We start from the raw sequence: 19,121 nt of genomic DNA, 5'->3' as shown, positions 1-19,121 counted from the left end.
ACTTCCGTTTCCGGCCGAGGCCGAGGGAAAATGGCGGCGGCCGTGGTGGCGTCGGCCCTCCCTGTCACCTTTAGGCAAGTGGTGTCCGCGTGCAGCCGCAGCATCCTCAGACAGTCCGGGCCCGGAGCGGGTGAGACCCGGGCCGCGGGATGAAGGGAGGAATCGGGGCAAGCGATACTTCCCGCCGTCCCCCCACGTGTATGTGTGGGAGGAAAGCATCCCACCTGATGCCTTCGGTGCTGCTCGCCTTTTTTTTTTTTAAACGCGTTGGACGTAGTACCGCTTTGGAGTTAGGGAGGGAAACCTACACTCAGATCCTGATTCCTTTAGTTAGTAGTAGCTTACTCGTTGACCGTAGCTTTTCACCTTCTGAATAGGCCCTTTGTTACTGGGGGAGCAAACTGAGGTTTGAGAGGTTAGGTAACTTGCCCAGGGTCACGCAGCAGGGAAGCAGGCGAGGTGTGATTCAGAGATCTCCGTCCTGCTCCAAAACCTGCGTTATACCATTGCGCCCAGGCTTTCAGCCACTCTCTGAGCCTCGCTCTGGAAGGATGGTGATGAATGCCCCCCAGGCCTAACCCATCCAGTGAAAACGGGCTGTAGTCTAGTCGCTGGATTGTGAGGCTCAAAAAAAAGGTTATGTTCATCAAAAACACTGTAAATTTCTGCCTGAAAATGGTTGGAGTGTGTACGTGTGTACACAATTATTTACATATGGTTTTAAGTTGGGCTAAAATGTATATTCGACAATAGCAAAGAATTGTTCCTTTTTAGATGCTGTAATAGTGTCATGGTTACCTATGTTGTTCTGTTTTTTCATTTATTGTTTTTCCTGTTACCATTTATCCCCCCATACCCTCTGCCACCTCCGCCCTGCCCCCCACAATCACCGCACTGTTGGCCATGTCCATGAGTTTTCCTTTTTTTTCTTTTTTGCTTGATTCTTCCATCTCCCAATCCACATTGTTTTGTTTTTTAATAAATTATCTTTCATATGTCGACATAAAAATTGTCCAAACCCATAGAGAATTGTTGTAAGAATTTGTTTGAACCAAAAGGACAAGTGCCAGGAGCAAGATCTCATGCTCCGGAGAATAACAGCTTTGCAGGTTTTTTATGCTTTTGAAATTAAGGAAGAAAGTCAGGAAGGTTACATCAAGGTGGGAGAAGGCAGGGCAGGGACTGGATCATGAGATTACTCGCTTTCTTGGGTGGTTGGCTTTCAAAGGTGGGTTAACCCAGCTGGCGGGAGCAGCAGGCAGGGCTGGCCTAAAACCCTGTCACTAAAGAAGCGATAGGCCTGGGTTGTGACCACCGGCCGTGACCTGCCCAGTTAGGACTTTACGGTTTATTACAGCACCCCTCTTCCTCCACACACAGAAATACACTGATGTCTTTTCTAATAAAACAGTGTCTAACTGGCTTTAATGTAATTGCTGAGTTGGGCCAGAAGCAGTGTCAATCAAACAAGGTGGGCTCAGTAACAGATGAATCTGGGGTCACTGGAGAGAGACCTCGGGGGCCGTGTGCTATTCTCTTCACTGTTGTGTGCTGGACATTTTAGGCTGGGGCATTTTTACCAAAACGGTGGGATTTCCTCTAGAATGCTGCGTTCAGTTCCAGACTCAGAGTTTTTAGGAGAAAAACACAAAATGTAGTGAGTACAGGGAAAGTGACCAAAATGGTGAGCGGACAGAACCTTGAAGGAAAGTGAAGGAAACAGGATGGAAGGACACGGCCTCCATCCTCAGATGCAGTGGTGGTCCGGTGGGAACCCCGTGGGGCCCAAGGCTGAGCTACGGCCGTAGGCAGGAGATGCGGGAGAGCAGGCGGGTCCAGCAGCACTGTCACCGAGCTCCGAACAGTGGGTGGCTCCCAAGGGAGCTGCTGTGTTCCCAGTCACAGAATTCCAGCAGGGGCTTTGCCAGATGACTGAGCGGAGGAGATTCCATTCATTCTCCCACTCACCCGTTCATTCATCACTCACCTGTTCATCCATCACTCGCTGAGTGCCTGTTACACGTCAGACACTGGTCCTGGGCAGGGGTACATCAGTCGCTGACATGCACAAGAACCTCTGCTTGTGAGGGGAGGTTCTGGTGGAGAGAGGGTGTGCAGAGAGACAGGAAGGTTGCTCAATAAGCAAATAATGAGTTAGCTGGTGAGTCTCGTGGAGAAGAATAAAGGATGAGTTGGGGGGTTCAATTTTAAAGCGGATGGTCAGGAAAGCCCCCCACCACTGAGCTGGTGTTCGAGTGGAGACCCGGTGAAACGAGGGGATTAGCCTCTCAGAGCACTTTTCAGGGGAGGAGCAGTCGGGGCACAGGCTCCCAGGGGGGGTGAGCCAGGTGCGTTCTGGGAAAGGCAGGGAAGCCGAAGGGCAGGTGTCGAGGGGGCATGAGGGGGAGTGTGTCCGGGAGGCAGGTTGCTCTGCCACCACCCTGTGGGGCCCTGGAAGGGCTCTGCTTTGTCTGAGTGAAACGGGAAGCTGTTGGAGGGTTTCAGCAGGATGATGGTGTGACGTCACCTAAGGTTTAACAGGATCCCTCTCCGGCTGTGCAGGGAAGGGGACCAGAGGAGAGCGGGTGTCAGCATCACCCAGGCGGGAGGTGGCAGTGGCGTGGATGACTGCGGGAGTCAGAGCCCGGATCGCTTGACCCGAGAGCCAACAGGACTTGCTCGTGGGTTGGCTGAGGGGTGTGAGAGGAGGGTCAAGGAATTGGGGGCTGAGCAAGTGGTCTGGCGAAGTCCCCATCATTTGAGAGGAGGAGCAGACTTGAGGGGAGATTGGGAGCCTCTGGCGGGTTTGGAGATGCTTATCCGACATACAAGTGGTGTGGCACGTAGCCAGGCTGCGGGCGTGAACTCGGAGTCACCAGCGTGTAGGTAACGTTTAAGTCCAACTCTGTGCAGTCCCCAGTGGGGTGGCCATAGATAAAGGAGGGGCAAGGTCTAAGGTCCCAACCCCAGGTCCACCACGATGGGAGAAGAGAGGAAAAGCCACCAAGGAGACAGAGACCGGGGGCAGCTGCCACTGGGTGAGCTTGGAAAGGGCAAGTATCGTGGCACGTAAATTATGGCTCATTTTTTAAAGAAGACAACAGTTACTGAGAAACTTGCCCTTTATTTTGGACCCAAGCTCTGTGCCTTTTGTCCCTGAGCCCTGCAAGTGCCTGGCCCCTGGGATATTAGTGTCTACTGCGTCGCAACAAGTCACCCCCAAATGCCACAGCTTAAGATAACTGACACGTGCCATCTCCCACCGTTTGCAATGGTCGGAACACGGCAGCTCCTAGCTGGGTGGCTCTGGCTCCGATCCCGGTAGTTCCGGGCCAAGCTGTCCGCTGGGGCTGCTGTCCCCTCAGGCCACGGACCTGCTTCCAAGCTTCCCCCACCCCACCCCCCGTGGTTGTCGGCAGGAGGCCGAGGTTTCTCCCCGTGCAGGCCTCTGGCTGGTGCTCTCAGCACCGCAGCCCCCACAGCCCAAGATAACAGAACCTGCGAGACCGAAGCCATGGTCCATTATCACTTAATCTCAGAGTGCTGCCCTAGCACTTCAAACGCACGCCATTGGTCACAGAAGCCAACTCCGTGTCCGAGGGGGTGGGCGGGGATGGGGGGAAGCAACACAGGGCCACCCGGGAGGCCCCTGCACTTGGCACCAAACAGGGTGGGAACCTGTGGGGCCCTGGATGGTCAGGATGGTCAGTGAGGTCGTTTTAGGCCCTTCGGGGGGTGTGACAAGGACGCCCGTGGGGACTACCGATGACTGGCGTGACGCCCTGAGCTCTGTGGGCCCAGGTTTTCCGCAGACAGGCTGGGACGTGGCTGAGACCCACTGCAGGAACAACCGTGCGGGGAGCGCGTGAGGGCGGTTTGATCTCCCGGCGGTAACCTCCCTGTTTCCCTTGCTCCCTCAGCCTCCCTGTGGTCGGCACCTTGGACGTTCCGCTCACAGAGCACGTCGCGTCCCCAAGGGTAAGTTCAGACCATGGGTCTTGCGATTCTTCCCCTTTCACTGGCAGGGTTGTCTTTCTGAAGTCAGAACTTCGGGCATTTTGGTTTTCAGGAATATTTGTATTTTCTTTTTTAACAGTCTCTTTCTCAGACTCTTGATGTAGATAAATATAGACTGACCTTCAAGAGTCCAAAGAGCAGGGCGTTCCAGGCCTCACGTGGCCCCGCGTCACCGAGGAAGGGTTTCGGCCCCCGCCTGGGGGCTTCCTGCGGGAAGGTCAGCTCTGGAGGAGCCTCTGGAATTTGAAGGGGCGTCTTCGGTGTTTAAACCTCGTGCTTAGGAAAGAGACTGTCCTGTGAACTACAGAAGGCGACTCTGGCAAAGTCGAACTGGCGGTGGCTCACACAGATGGAGGCAGGGCGGGTCACCGGGGAGGACCTGCAGCCGGGCCGGAGGCCGTCCACGGAGCTCTGCCTCCTTCTGCAGAGGGGAGCTGCGTACCCAGCCCCGTGGGGATCCGTGAGAGTTAGGGGACGTTCTATACTTAAGGAGCGGGGACAGTGCCTGGTGTACCCTCTACCGCCGCCCGCACCAGGGTCTCGGCAAAGGGGGCCCCAGGGCCCTTTGTTTCTCAAAAGGGGACAGTGACACCTGGGTCAGGACATAATGTGGCTTCTTTTTCCACTTCCCCGCTGGAAGGTGGCCCCCTCCACTGGCTCCTTCCCTGGGTACAGCTGCTCCTGCCGGACCTCAAGCTTCCAGGGCTCTGAGCCAGCGCAGTGGGAACGGTCAGGTGACGCCCTGGCAGGTGACGCCGACCGGGTGCGCTCACTGGTTTCTCAGCTCCGTGGTGAGCGCGTGCCGAGGGCCCCGAGCAGGGCCAAAGATCCCACTTGCAGGCAGCAAACAGCAACAAAAACTTAAAAACAGCCCTGAATGTTGCGGTCTGGGTGCTCACACCTCCCCTTTTTGTGGACTTAGAGAATTTGAGGCAAAAACAGGCCAGGAGTTTCCGGAGACCCCCTGCTCCTTTTGAGGCCAGGCTCCCCTCTTCCTTGCCGCCTGCCCTCGGCCGCCCCGCTCTTTTCTCCACCTGGCTGAGCGCGGGGAGAGGAATGAAGAAGATGCCCACCGGGAGCCGGCGCCCTGAGGCAGGGAGGTGCAGACGGGAGCCAGCAGCTCCGGGTCCCCCCTGCTGGTGCTGCTGGGTGCTCGATGCCCTCTGACCCCCACGGCCCCTAAAGGTGGTGCTTTTGTTCCCATTTTTTCGGTGAAAGAAGCCGGGACCTGAGCAGGTAAACTCCTGCCAGGGTCATGTCCTCGTCAGTGGCGGAGCTGGGTCAGACCCAGACCGCGGAGTCTCCAGGGCAGGCCCTCCCAGAGCAGAGCCCTCGCAGCCATTCTTTCGACTGCTGAACGTTCAGCTTCGTCCCTGGGAGTGCACGGCTGTGCTACAAGGGTGTGTGGGGGCCTGTCCTGATCTGCACCAGTGGGGGGTCCCCAAGGATGTGGGCACACAGCCGTGCTGGCTGCAAGGGCAGCCGCCCTGGCCAGCGGGTGCAGAGTCGTGGCCGACCCTTTTCCTCCTCGGCACTTGCACCCAGCCGACTCTTACGATGCTGAACTGCCTGTTCGCACGTGTGTGACGTGTGTATGAAATGTTCTCTGCAGCTATGTTCCTAAAACGTCCCTGAGTTCACCACCTTGGCCAGAGGTCGTCCTGCCTGACCCAGCTGAGGAGGCCAGACACCACGTAGGTAAGCGGCCGAGTCGCAGGGCAGCGCCCCCCACGGGTCGGTGGCCACCTGGCCACGGGATGGGCTCCGCGTCCCTCCACGCTCTGAAACCCGACGCTGTGCCAACGCTCTGGGCCATTTTTGCCCCTTAGCAGCAGCCTGGAGAGCCCCCTTCCCTTAGACCCCTGAGCACCTACCCAGTGCTGTGCAGCGGCGTGGGTGAGGGCGTGGGTGAGGGAAGGCTCCTGGCCCGCCCATCCGCCCGCTGCTGGTGGCATGTGGGTTCAGGGGAAGGCTTGTCCCCAAGTGGAAGGACGAGACTCGTGTTAGCCCTTGGGCGCCGGCCCGAGCCCTGTGCTCGAGAAACCATCGGGGACCGGGGTGACGTCAGCCTAGAGCAGCCTGTGCGAAGGGTCCCCAGTTTTCCCAGAAAATCTGGAAATCTAGTTGTAAAATGCTGTTTTCCAGCCTGTGGGAGAAAGTCAAGGTGCCACTGGGCCAGGGCGGGCCGGTGGGGGCCGGTCAGACAGTGAAAGGTGCGGGGCAGAGCTCCGAGGCCTGGGCGGGGGCGGTGACCACAGAACCGGGAGTCCGGCCCACGGGGTGTCGCCCCAGGTTTCTCCTCCTCTCTGTCTCGGGGTCTGCACACTTCCCAGTCCCCCAACTGTATTAACAACTACGGGGGGGGCCACATGGGGCGAGGTCCCCACCCAGAGTCGGAGAACGGAGCTGGGCACACCCTGTGCTCCCTCGGGGGCCCGCACGTCCTGTGAAGTCAGGGCTCCTCACCTGGGAAAGCCCTCGGGCCCCGTGGGCCGCTGCGCTGGGGCTTCCGGGACTGGCAGGCGGCCCCGGCCCAGGTGCCCGCACCACAGTGCGGAGAGCGAGGGCTCTGCCACCGGCTGTCGCCCTGCCCTGTGGCCACCCCGCCCTGGGAGCCCCCGTCACACGGCTGCGGGAGAGCAGGGGGCACGGTTTTGCATGGTAAAGCCCCCGGGGCCTGCACAGCAGGTGCCGCTGCCTTCCCGCCGTGGGTCACGCCCAGCCCCGCATGCTGTCTGGCACTTCTCCCGCAGAGCTTGTGAGGAAGGTGAACGAGCTGATCGCCACGGGCCAGTACGGCCGGCTCTTTGCTGTGGTGCACTTTGCCAGCCACCAGTGGAAGGTGACCCCCGAGGACCTGATTTTAATCGACAACGAATTAGACATTGCGTGTGGGGAGAAGATCCGGTTGGAGAAGGTGAGGCTGTTGGTGTCCTTGTGCATTTGGGGACTCAGTTGCCAAACATGGGACTCCTGGGGCACCCTTGCAGAGGTCTCCTCAAGCCGGTGGGGAGAGCAAAACCGGGGACAGGAGAATGAGTGACGAGGGGGCTGGTGGGGCCCCCGCGGACGCCTGGCTCGGGAGAGGCACTCCTCGCCAGGGACACCAGCCGCGTGTCCGCGGACGGTGTCACGTCACACAGACGTGCTCCCACCGCAGGCACGGCGGAGGCCCAGGGGAAATGCGCGCTCCGGCTGGAGCGGGCTGGTCTCGGACCGCCGCTGCCCTGGGTCTGAGCAGTGGGAACCCCGCGCTGTGCGGAGAGCCACGTGTCTCTCCCCTTCCGTCACGTTTGCCGTGTCCACAGAGTCTCTCTGGCCTCTGTCCATGCTGCTTCCACTTGGGAAACTGTGCATAAAACACGAGCCCTCCCCTGGCCAGGTTGGAGCGTTGCCCGTACACCAGAAGTTTGCGGGCTGGGTCCTCCGTCAGGGCGCGCAGGGGGCAGCTGGTCCGTGTTCCCCTCTCTGTAAAGTCCGTAAGCATGCGGAAGGTGAGGATTAAAAACACGCGTGTGTAAGCTCTTTATATCACCATTGTTCTCGGATGCACACTACTGCTAGTTAAGAGAATGAGACACACAGGATTTTCTTTAAAGACTTTATTTATTGTTAGACGGGAGGAAAGGGAGGAAGAAAAACATCAATGTGTGGTTGCCTCTTGCACACCCTACTGGGGACCTGGCCCACAACCCAGGCAAGTGCCCTGACTGGGAATCGAACCAGCAACCCTTGGGTCCGCGGGCTGGTGCTCTGTCCCCTGAGCCACACCAGCAGGGCAGGATTCTCTTTATTAGTGTAAACTCCTCCTTCCCTGTGACGGTCGTTTCTGCGTAGTCGCTCTGTGGTCCTCACACAGTCGCGATCCGAGTGCCGCTCCCGGCCCAGAGCACCCTGGCTTCCGAGCTTCCCGTGGAATCAGTGAGGCCCCGGAGCGCGTCCGGGAGGGTCTCTGAGAAGGCGTCACTCGGCAGCATTTCACATGGACAAAACTGGAGTGCCCCCCCCCACGCAGAGTGACTTTCATAACGCGGGGTTTCTGAAAGTCACTCGGAGACGTGTCTGATCGTGTCCATAGTCCGTGGGGATCTAAATTTAGTGCAGTTGGATTTCTTACCAGTAAAACATAAGACATCTTCCAGCATCCAAGGAAAATAGCCTGCACTGGCCGGGCCACGGTGGCTCTACCTGCGGCCACGCTCGGCGCCACGGCTGCCCTGCTCCGAGGGTGCGGCGGCGGCGTGGGGCTCTGCCGTTGCCCGGTGCCCCGGGCTGGTCTCTGTGGGCCCGTGGCCAGCTCCCCAAGGCTCTGCTGTCTGGCCGTGCATCTCCCCGTGCATGTCAGACCACCCCGTGATGTCTTTCTCTGCTGTGGTTTGGTTTTTCATTGGTAAGCCACCATTTTCATAAGAGGGTGACAGGTGACTTGCCAGGTGACCACGTCAGATCGTCCGCATTCCCCTCCTGCGTCTGGCCGTCTGGGTGCGTCCGTGAGGCACCGCTTAGGCCAGTGCTGTCCGCAAGGGAGGTAGGTGGCAGCTGGCGGCCACGGCACGGGGTCTGCCGACGCCCTTCGAGTCTCCGGTGCGTCTGAGCCACTCCCTGTTCTTATAGACTCTGCCGTGTCGCTTCCCAGGTGCTGCTGGTGGGCGCCGACACCTTCACGCTGCTGGGGAAGCCGCTGCTGGGGTGAGGCGCTCGCAGCCAGGGGTGGGGGGCTCTGTCCTGGGCTGGGGAGGGGCTGGGGGGGCTGGGAGGAGAGGCCGGGCTGGGGGGTGTTGCAACAGAAAAGAGTGAAACTTTTTCAGAAAACCTCACAGACAGCCTCGGCAGAGCCAGGAACTAGGCAAAAAGAACGTCATTGATTATTTTCCTCCCTTCTAGAAGGGACCTTGTTCGAGTAGAAGCCACAGTCATTGAAAAGACAGAATCATGGCCAAAAGTCAACATGAAATTTAAGAAACGGAAAAACTACAGGAAAAAGAAAAGTAAGCAGCCCGGCCCTGTTCTGGGCATTGCCCCTGCTGGGCCTGAGGGGCGGGGCCAGGTCACTCTGGGCCCCCAGTGGGGGGGTCCTGTCTCCTGGACACTCAGGCAGCAGCCACCCGCCACCCCGCTGGGTGGGTATGAGACGGTGCAGCGGGTTGAGCAGAACCACCCTGTGCTGTGGGGCATGCAGGCCTGTGCACATGCGCTCACACACGTGCTCACACACACGCATGAGTGTGCTGGGACATGCCTGAGGGAAGGAGGCCAGGTGGGACCCACAGTCGTGGTTGCCGCTGGACGGGGGCGGGACCGACCGGGAGGGGGGTCGGCCGTGCGCTTGAGGTCAGGTGCAGGTGGCAGGCTCGTCGGAGCTCTCGTCCCTGAGCAGCGGACCCTGTGTTCGTGCTCCACGTTCTCTCGTGGTGCCGGTGCCACGTGGATCCCTCGTGAGAGACGAGCGTGCCAGCTGTGCGGCAGAGGCCGTGCGGTCCGCAAGCTTTGGGGGAGGCGGGAACGGGGTGAGGTCTGGGGTGGGCTGGACAGAGGCTGGTTCCTGTCCAGCAGTGGGGGGGCTTCCACAGGGAGGTGGGATGCCCTTCTGAGGCCCCGAGAACAGGAGCCTGGGGTCGGGCAGGGAGAGGGAGGCCAGAGGTGGCCAGGGCCACATCGGTTGTCAGAGAAGGCCAGGGGCAGCCGGATGCTGGGGGAGCAGAGGGCCAGGTGTGGCTGGTTGCTGGCTGCTGAGCAGGAAGTCGCAGGCAGGCTTCCCAGGGTGGCGTTTGGGGACCGGCCACAGGAGTGTGGTGCAGGTACGTGGTTGGAGCGGGCCCCACCCCTTGAGTAGGAGGGAAGGTAAGTGAGGTTGGGAGGTCTGAATTTCCCTTCCCAACCTCAGGTGTGGGCGCTGGGCTCTGTGTGCAGGGCAGTGGGCAGGTGAGGCCTGGGGAGGAAGCCAGGCAGGTCTCAGTGCCACCACCCACACCTTCTGCCCTCCGTCCTGGAGGGCACACGAGCGGGGTCTGGCCTGCGCGGTCCCGGGTCTCCTTGACCCCACGTTACCGTTCTTTCTCCAGCCCACATCCACCAGCAGTGCCTCGTTCACCCACAGGCAGGAGGGGTGCTGTCCTCCCAGGGGCACCTCTGGACGTCACAGTCCCCATGAAGTAGGGACCGCGCAGGCCACAGAAGCCTGGCTAGGGAGCACTCACAGTCCCTGGCCACAGCGGGAGCGGCTGGCCCGAGCTGCCCCTAGTGGAGGGTGCTCCCAGGACCCTGGAGACGGTGGCTGTGCCAAGCCTCACGGTCATCCAGATGGGGCTGTGCACCCCCTGCTGCAGTTCAGGGGTCTCAGAGTGGGCACAGCGCAGGGACAAAGGCTGGGGGCTGCGGTGAGGGGGCTCCAGGCCCCCAGGTTTCTCAGCCTCTGTGGTTCCAGTGGGGCTCACAGAGCGAGTGGGCTGGGTGGTCAGCACACACCACTTGCCGCGTGCGGCTGCAGGGCCGTGGGAGACGCGGGGCATTGCCTCGGGGCTGGTGCTGCCCAGAGAGGGCTGGTCCGGGGCAGAGCCCCTGGTGGGAAGGGCGGGCGTCTCGGGGCAGGGGCAGGGGCTCTCGGCGGCTGATGAACGAGGTCAGGGTTCGAGGTCAGGCTGTAACCGAGTCCCCTCTCTCTCTCCCAGTCATCGTGAACCCACAGACCGTCCTCCGGATCAACAGCATCGAGATCGCCCCTCGTCTGTGCTGACCGCCACGCTGACGTCCTGAAACACGTCAATAAACCCTTTCCGGGACTCCGAGTCTCTCTGTCCCAGCGCCGAAGGCCCATGCTGGTCGGTCCCAGCCTGAGCCCTGGGTCTTGAGCCTGTCCTTGCTGCCTGTCCCCAGGACTTGGGGGGGGGGGGGCAGCTGACCCAGGGAAGAAGGGGTGTGTCCTGAGCCCAGAGCAGCCAGGGGAGTGGAGGGGGCTTTGGGGAGCGAGTGCAGAGGAGGAAGAGCCCCAGGCCTCCAGTCCCGGCTCTGTGTCTCTCCTGGCCCGGCAGGTTCTTCCTGCGGAGAGTCGGGGCTCTCGAGCACCAGCCATCACACACAGCCAACACTTCCCGGGCAAATCTCCTTCAGGAGCCCTTGGGGGACCGTCCCTGGGGCGTGGGAACCAGAGAGCAAATGAAGACTGCGCTGACCCAGCAGCCTCTCCCCAACACCCCTCGGCTCCCAAGTCAGTCTGGTGGAATGCTGGCCCAGCCCTGGGGACCAGCCTCGCCAGCAGGCAGTACCCTCCATGAACAGCAGGGGGCGAGAGTCCTGCAGGAGGAGACCAAGACCCAGAGCCCCACTTTTTCCAGGCTGCTTGGATGGGGGCAGGGACGACCTCAGGAGGCAGGGTGCCCTCTGGTGGTGCCCTGGAGCCGTTCCACTGACTTCCCACACGACCTGGCTCACTCCACATCCGGGGTAGGCCTCTCTGGCTCTCTCTGCCAGCCTGGCACCGTGTCCTGCGCTCCTCCTGGGCAGGTGGTGACATTTGAGACTGGAGTCCCCTCCCACATTCTTTGAAATGCACATCACACACATGCCTGAGTAGAGAACGGGTTCGGAAAAGTGCCCAGGTCAGCAGTGCGGCTTCCTGGGCGCTGGAGCCACAGACCAGCAAGCCACTCGTGGTCTCGGCCGAGTTCCCAAGCACGAGGCCTGCGCTTCCCACCCGTCGGGTGGGGGTGAAGCGCGCCCATCAGACCCCGCTGCGTTCCCCAGACGGGCCCAGCCTGGCACCGTGCCCGCTGAGCACCGACCTCGGAGCCGAGCCGGCCAGTGCTCACTCCTGAACGCGGGTCCTGGCGTCATTCACAAAAGGCAGACATAACTCGTGTCTGGGGGAAACGCACTGACCGCTGCAATTTGATGGCCTCGGAAGTGAGCCGGGTACTGCACGGCCCGTGCCTCTGTGGGGTAGCCCGGGGAGGCGGAGGCGGAGGCGGAGGCGGACGGGACCCCTGGGGCGCGGTGGGTTGGCACGGGTCTCACGGGTGCAGGGTTTCTGTCAGGGGCCTGGAAAAGCCAGGAACAGTGACAGTGGGGCAACATGAGTGTCACCCAGTTGTCACAAATGGTAAGTTTCACGGCATGGACATTACACCACGATATTCAAAAAAAGAAAAAAATGGCCCTGACGGGCGTGGCTCCCTCAGGTGGGCGTCGTCATGCAGAGTGAAAGGTCGCCAGTTTGATCCCCAGTCCGGTTCCTGGTGTCAGGGTGTCTATTCATTTGGCCTGAGCTGCTCGCCTGCCTCGCCCCAGCCTGGGGTGCGGGCGCCTGTTTTACCGGCACACCCACAGCCACCATCCCCCCCACCCCCGGCCCGGCACACATGCGGCCGGTGTGCTGAATGAATGCATGAATGGATGTCTCCACCAGAATCCCAGTTCCCGCCGCTGGTGATGACCGTGGGTCCCCAGTCAGGACTGGGGCTGCCGGCTCCATGCAGAGCAGACCTCTGCGGGCCTGGCGAGGAGGGTGGCTACCCAAACCCCAGGAGAACATCGAACAGGCAAGAGCAGCTAAGAGCCATGTTCTTGTGCTGGTGGCCCAGGGCTGTCTACGAAGCCACCTCAGGGGCTGCCCTGGCTCCAGCAGGCCAGCACCTCCACACCCCCAAGGCTCCTGGGCCTCCCCTACTTCCGCAGGGGCGGGGCTCTGCCCTCGGGCTGGAGGTGAGCAGAGCCCCGGTGCCCTTTGCCCCACTTCCTGTGCAGACTGCTCGGCGGAGACGGGCAGGTGCAGCGCCAGGCTCCCGAGGGCTCCCTGAAAGGGCCTCTGGGCTTCCTCTCCCGTCCCCCCCACCCCCGTGACGGCCAGCAGGGCACTCAGACGTCCCCCTCGGGAGCTCTGCCCCCCGTTCCAGGCCTGGATGTGCAGAACAGAGTGGCAAGGTCTTGCCCTACCCCCGGCTCCTAGTGAAAAGTCCAGGGCCCGCAGAAGCTGCCACGCATCTCCCTCCAGGTGGCGTTTTAAAGTGCACTTACATCGCAAGGGGGCTGCCTTGGAGCCAGCACTCGAAAGAGGCGACCGTGGGAGAGGGAGCCCTGCTGGGCGCAGGCCCCACGCTCCCGGTCCAGGGACGCGGACCACAGGCCCTGGAGGGCTCTAGTGCAGCCCGGGCCTGGCCAGGGACGATGGCGACGCCTGCTGAGCAGGGCTAGGAAAGGCCCGTCCCACCTGCCGACACACGCAAACCCCTCGTGGCCATGTGGCGAGAGAAGGGGGCTCTGGGGCAGGTGACCTCGTCAGGCAGGTGGCAGTGGGCGTCCTCACCATGGTTGCAGTGGCGGTCACGTTACCATGCGTAGCTCTCTGGCACTCGGACAACTCTTGCCTTCCAGAGGATTTTCTCCTCCCAGGGTGACGGAAGGCACAGGAGTGGACCCCCGGGACTTCCTCCCGTCAAAGCCGGGCCTTGCGGTTAAAGCCAGCACATCATCTGACGAGGAACGCTCTCCTTGAGAGAAGTTCTCCACTCTCCAAAAAGACAGCGTGTTCTGTTCCAGGGCCGGCCTGAGGCTGACTCTGGAAGCCTGGCTGTCTTGGGGGGTGGGGGTGGGGGGCGGGGAGCCGCCCCTGCACACACCTGGCCTGCCTGGGTTGCTTTGGGTGTGCTGAGCTCCCCGCAGGGGAGGGACCGCCAAGGCCTGGGAGAGCGCTCTCCCGGGAAAGTTCAAATCAGACCGAAAGGCCTCCAGAGACTCAGAGAGCAAGCTGCATGTGTGGGGCAGGGACAGCCCTTTCAGAGGCAGGACCCCCCCCCCCCACGACCCAGGGAAACTGCCTGCACTCTGCACCTGTGCCCCCCACAGGGCCCGGCCGTCCCCTCCCCTGTCAGCACAGGTTGACAATCCTACACGACAGATACGGAACGTTAAGGAGCGTTCACACTGTCAGCTCCACAGGCGCAGGTGGGGTCACTGCCCTGAGCTCTGGCTCCCTCCTCAGCCCCTCAGGGCAGGGCGGTGTCTGCTGCAGGGAGGCCCCGCCCCAGCCGAAGCCTCAACCCACAGGAGGGCCCAGTGACGCCTCCCCTGGGCTCTCGGGACAGCCCCTCCACGCAGGCGCCACTTCTCCAATTTAAAGTGTGGGTTTTACTACCTCTCAGGTGTTGTGAGGCCGACAGATCAGGGGACGACCACCTGTGGCACCAAGGTTTGTTAGCAGGGACACGTCACATGGGGGGCAGGGGACACAGGGGCCGTCGGGAGGCAGAGGGAGACCAGGAGCAGTAGGCAGGGGCCTGGGCTGCGGTTTCCACGGGAGGAACCAGTGAGGCAGGTCTAGGTGGGCCGGCCTGGATCATTTCAGCGCGCCCTGGGGCAGAAGGGGTGGCCCTGGGTGTCTGGCACCCCGCCTGGGTGCTCCTCCCACGGGACAGTGCCCTGAGCGCGTGGCCTGGGAGGCGCTCGAGGTTTGGACTCCACGTGGATTGAAAGGCCCACTCTCAGCAAGCTGCTCTCCATCCCTAGAAACCGGCCAACGCTGGCAGGGGCGTCCCCCGAGTCAGCAGGGCCCCCCTTGCCACAGCGTCAGAGGACAGAAAATAGAACAGGCAGACACAGCCTCGGGCAGCTGGGTGTGCAGGGGGGAAACACCAGGTCTGGTGCTCCGAACCCAGACTCCAGCCTCGCATGGGCTGGTTTGTGCCACCAGGCGGCACCTTTGGGTGCCTCCACCTCGCCAAGCGCCCAAGAGAGCAAACTTCTCCTACACACACTCAACCATGTCCAGACAGGAGCCAGCGAGTGGGGGTGCCTTGTCCCGGCCTTCCCCCAGGGGGCAGCCCCCCACCCCCCACACACCTGCAGCACCCCTTGAGGTTCGTCTGTCTCACGATCTGAGCTGGGGCCGCTGCGATGAGCTGGGCCAGCGTTCTTGAGAAGGTAGTCATGAAGAGTGTGGCAAGCAGCCTCAAGTGTGGCAGAGAATGACCAGGAGCGGCTGCCCCGAGGGAGGGCAAGCTGACGGTAAAGCCGCTCAGGATGTGAAAGTCCCAGAGGTCCCACAGCCCCAGAGGTAGAAAAGAACTCAATGTTCTGGGACCGTTTGCCCAGTGGTCACTGCAGAGGAGATGGCCAGAGAGATGGACTCCAGGGAACAAAAGCTGTCCCTGCCATGAGAGCAACACGACCACTGATGCGAGAGTGCTGGGTCGGGGCCCCTGCATTCAGGGAAGCATCAGCGGCCTGGAGCGCAGCCCAGGGAGGGCGTCCGGGCGGGCAGGGGCTTCCGGCTCCTGCAGAGCTCGGGCCCTGGTTCGCCATGATCCCCACCCCCCACTGTGAACACCTGTAGGACGACCCACACCCCAGGCGGCCTAGGCAGAGACTGCAGAGCACCTGTGGGCAGGTGTGTCTGCCTCTCCTCTGAGTCTGAAAGAACCACGTCTGGTTGCTACAGGTTGAACTGTGCCCCTGGGAAATTCCTAGGTTAAAGACAGAACATCTGAGTGCGTAAACCCGAGTCCCGCATTCCTCTGAGTAGGTGTCTGAATCTACCGCGAACACCTTCTCAGGTGGCAACAGGCTGCCCTTATGCAGCCACACGAGGCCCGTGCCAGGGAGTGACTCGATCGAGCGTTCTTCCCAAAGATGCCCTCTCTCCCCGGGGCTGGGAGCCTTGTCGGGGACCCCAGGACCCCAGCCATAACCCGGCGGCATCGGCCACCCCTCTTCCACCTTGAACCGAGTGACTGCTGCTCTGCCATTTCTCCTTCACAGCAAGACTCGGACTCCTCCTTCTGGACCCATTTCCTTCACGGCCACAGGGGTCACAGGGTGCTTCGAACACCCCGGGGCCCGTCCTGCCCCCCAGGTGCAACCAGGGGGCGGGGTGCACCGGAATCTCGCTGAGGCCTTGGGTTTACCCCCCGGGGAGGCCAAGCTCCTTGTGCTCGAGGACAATGTCACTGTAGCTTCCTGCGCAGAGCTCGGCCCAGTGCCCCACACGGGACAAGGGGACCTGGGTGGGTGGAGCCCAGTGCGTAGGTCTGCACGGACCACAGTGGCCACTCACCCTGGCCAGTCCAGTGGGGCCGGTGCCCAGCTCTCTGCCCCTTGCAGCCCCGTGGCCTTGGGCCCCGTTGCTTCACCCATCTCTGCCTTGGTCCCCTTGATGGCAAAATGAGCAAAATAATGGTGGGTAAAGCGCTTGGAAACCTGTGAAGGATGCAGAACAAATAAGTCACAACAGTCTAATGACCAAGTCTGTGCCCGTGAGTGGAAGAATGAATGGATGAAGGATAAAAGACTGGACGGATGAACGGATGCTGGAAAAGATCGTTCTGGTGAGCTGATTTCTCCCACAAGCTCTACTCGTGAAAAATACCTGCCAGCCCAGGACACCGAATTCCGGGTCGGCTGTCAGCCACGCAGTCAAGGTCAAGTCCAGAGGCTGAGCTGCGGCCCTGCCTGAGGACAAGGCCTGGCATGGGAGGTGTTCACGCTGTTATTTTTCTTCTCCCACCAGACATGGGGTGTTTGGGAACTGCACCAACTTGAGGAGAGAGTGGCAGGCGGGAAGTGGAGGGGACGTGGTGTGGGAGGTCACCCTGAGGTCCGTTTCCAGGTGATGGTCTAGTGGCCCACAGCAGGTTAGAGAGGGGCATCGCTCCCGTCCGGTGTCCTCTCCTACTGCACCCGGTGTCCGGGGCTGCCCACCCGGGCAGGCTGAGCAGGTGGGCTCCGCCCCCTCCATCCCACCTCCCATCCAGGGCTTGCTGTGGGCCAGCGTTGTGCCTGGCACTTCACACGAGTTACCACGTTTAGTCCCAAAGATAATGCCACTGGGTTGGCCGGGGCTCTCCAGAGAAGCAGACCCAAGAACTGCCCTGCGGACGCGCAGAAGGGGCGCCAGGGCTCCCACTGTTGTGGGGGCCGTCTCACCATCTGCCGCCTGAACGCTGCAGACCCCAGAAAGGATGGTTCTGGTCCAAAGCCTGCGAGTGAGACAAGCCAGTGACACAAACCCCAATCCAAAGTTAAAGGGCCAGGAGCACCCAGGTCCAAGGCAGGAGCAGACAGAAAGCTTGCCCTCCCTCCGCCTTTTTGTTATGTTTGGGTGTTGGGGATCAAAAAACTTGTCCTCAACCCTCGTGGGTGGTCTAATAATTACATTGACGTGAGACAGATTACCCGGAAAAAAAGCACGTTTAATCACGTGTGAGGTTCCCATCAGAACAGGAGACCCACGGGCGGGCAGCCGGGTGATTGAAGCCCGTACGCCCCTCTGAGCTAAGGAGAGGGGATGGGGCCTGGGACTCTTCACGGGGGAGAAGGCGTGGCGGTTACCGCTCCTTCACCAGGCCCTGCAGAAACAAAGGGACACAGCGGAATGCGGCCCGACTGGTCTGGCTAAGTTCCGCCTCCAGCTCCTGCACCTGGTGGAAGTCTCAGGCAATGCCTCTCTTCCTGCTACAGACCATCCGTCTAAAGGGAGAGCGAAAAACATCCTGAGTCTTCTGTTTCTTAAAACTCACCAGCCCCAGCTAATCCTCAGGCCCAAGGGACACATTTTGGGGTGGCCCACACACGGTGGTGAGGGCAAGGGGGGGCCTTCTTTACTCAGTTACTGACCCAAGGGCTCATCTCCTCCAGAAACACCCTCACAGACACACCCAGAAATAAGTTCTGCTCTCTGGACACGCCTCAGCCCAGTCGAGTAGACACACATGTTTAATCATGTAGTTCTCATGATCGTCTGCACGGTAGGTTTTAGTGTTCCTATTTTACACATAAACACACGACAGCATGGATGAACCGCAAACATCACACCTTGTGAAAGGAGCCAGACACGGGGACACAGACTAGACGGTTATGTGCCCAGGGAGTGTCCAGCCCAGGCCGGTCCACGCGGACCCAGAGAACTGGGGGGGGGGGCGCGGCCCAGAGAGTCCGCTCACTTTCTCCACAAAATGAAAGACACACGTTTCATTTGCACCGATGACTTCACTGACTCGGGTATTCTGAGCGTGTCTGCTCTCCCCCACTACTGGCTGCCAGTGGGTAGAGGCCAGGGTTGCTGCGAAACGTCTTCCAACGCACAGCACGGCCTCACAGCATAGCGTTATTTGGCCAAAGTGTCACTAGTACCATGAACTTCGCAAACCACTTTTGACACATTCGATCAGTCACAGGACTTTCTCCTCACACACCGCACAAATCCTTTTTTTGCGTTTTCAATTGCATTTTTACCTTTTCTTGAAATAATAAAGCGTAAGAAATGCCATGTGCTTTCTTGCATCTTCAATATTAAAATGGCTGCACAAAACTTCACCGATTTTAATAAGTTTTATTAAATACACGCTGACATGACAGCTGTCACAATAAAGTCTAACAACATTGTTTCAAGTGAAGTCCAAGACAACCAAGCGCTACTCCAGCCAATGGATGGGAAAACGTATAATGGGCGTTTGACCCACCCAACGGATGAGTCGATGGTTGCTTGGGCCTGGGAGGGTTGGGGCCGCTGGGGAGTGGCCGCGAGGCATTTCCTTCTGGAGCAATGAAAATTTTGTGCAAATGACCGTGGCGACCGTGGCAAGGCTCTGAAAGTGAGCTCAAAACTGCTCATGCAGATGGGTGGGTTGTGCCGTGTGGGGGCCACACCCTGATACAGCTGTTTCAAAGAGACACACTTGGAACCAGAAAACTGGACTTCCGGGCAGGATGGAGGCGTAGGCAGACACACTGTGCCTTCTCATACAACTAAAAGAAGGACAACAAATGTAAAAGCAAAAAACAACCAGAAATGCCAGAAAATCGAACTGTGTGGAAGTCCGACAACCAAGGAGTTAAAGAAGAAACACTCACCCAGACCAAGGAGTGGTGGAGTCGGGCACCAGCTGGCAGAGCGGGCAAGGTGGCAGCTGGCGGACTGGGTGGTCCCACATTCGCATGCAGATAAACTGGGAGGAACAACTGGGAAGCGAGACAGACCACACAACCCAGGGTTCCAGCGCGGGGAAATAAAGCCTCAAACCTCTGACTGAAAACACCTGTGGGCGTTGCAGCAGCAGCAGGAAAGACTCCCAGCCTCACAGGAGAGTCTGTTGGAGAGACCCACAGGGTCCCAGAAC

At 60.3% G+C, this 19,121-nt stretch overlaps 1 protein-coding gene across 4 annotated transcripts; it reads left to right on the top strand.

The window, feature by feature from the left end:
* MRPL21 (mitochondrial ribosomal protein L21) lies at window positions 1-10,796 on the top strand. Of its 4 annotated transcripts, none has more exons than XR_008391112.1 (7): window positions 1-130; window positions 3,921-3,978; window positions 5,630-5,715; window positions 6,771-6,934; window positions 8,632-8,706; window positions 8,905-9,005; window positions 10,686-10,796. XR_008391112.1 is itself a non-coding variant. In XM_053662911.1 (7 exons), the coding sequence occupies exons 1-7, from the start codon at window positions 31-33 to the stop codon at window positions 10,748-10,750; spliced, it is 627 nt and encodes a 208-aa protein (XP_053518886.1). In that variant the 5' UTR covers window positions 2-30; the 3' UTR covers window positions 10,751-10,796. The 4 variants fall into 4 exon arrangements, 2 of the variants coding, with proteins under 2 accessions (XP_053518886.1, XP_036991203.2); XR_008391111.1 differs by having other exon boundaries at window positions 8,902-9,005; XM_053662911.1 differs by having other exon boundaries at window positions 2-130; window positions 8,654-8,706.
* The last annotated feature ends 8,325 nt before the right edge of the window (window positions 10,797-19,121 follow it).

This window comes from Artibeus jamaicensis, unplaced genomic scaffold (genome assembly GCF_021234435.1).
Source record: "Artibeus jamaicensis isolate MK-2021 breed Jamaican fruit bat unplaced genomic scaffold, CSHL_Jam_final contig_3109, whole genome shotgun sequence".
In the NCBI taxonomy this organism is placed as follows: domain Eukaryota; kingdom Metazoa; phylum Chordata; class Mammalia; order Chiroptera; family Phyllostomidae; genus Artibeus; species Artibeus jamaicensis.
This window is presented reverse-complemented; position numbering and strand designations above follow the sequence as displayed.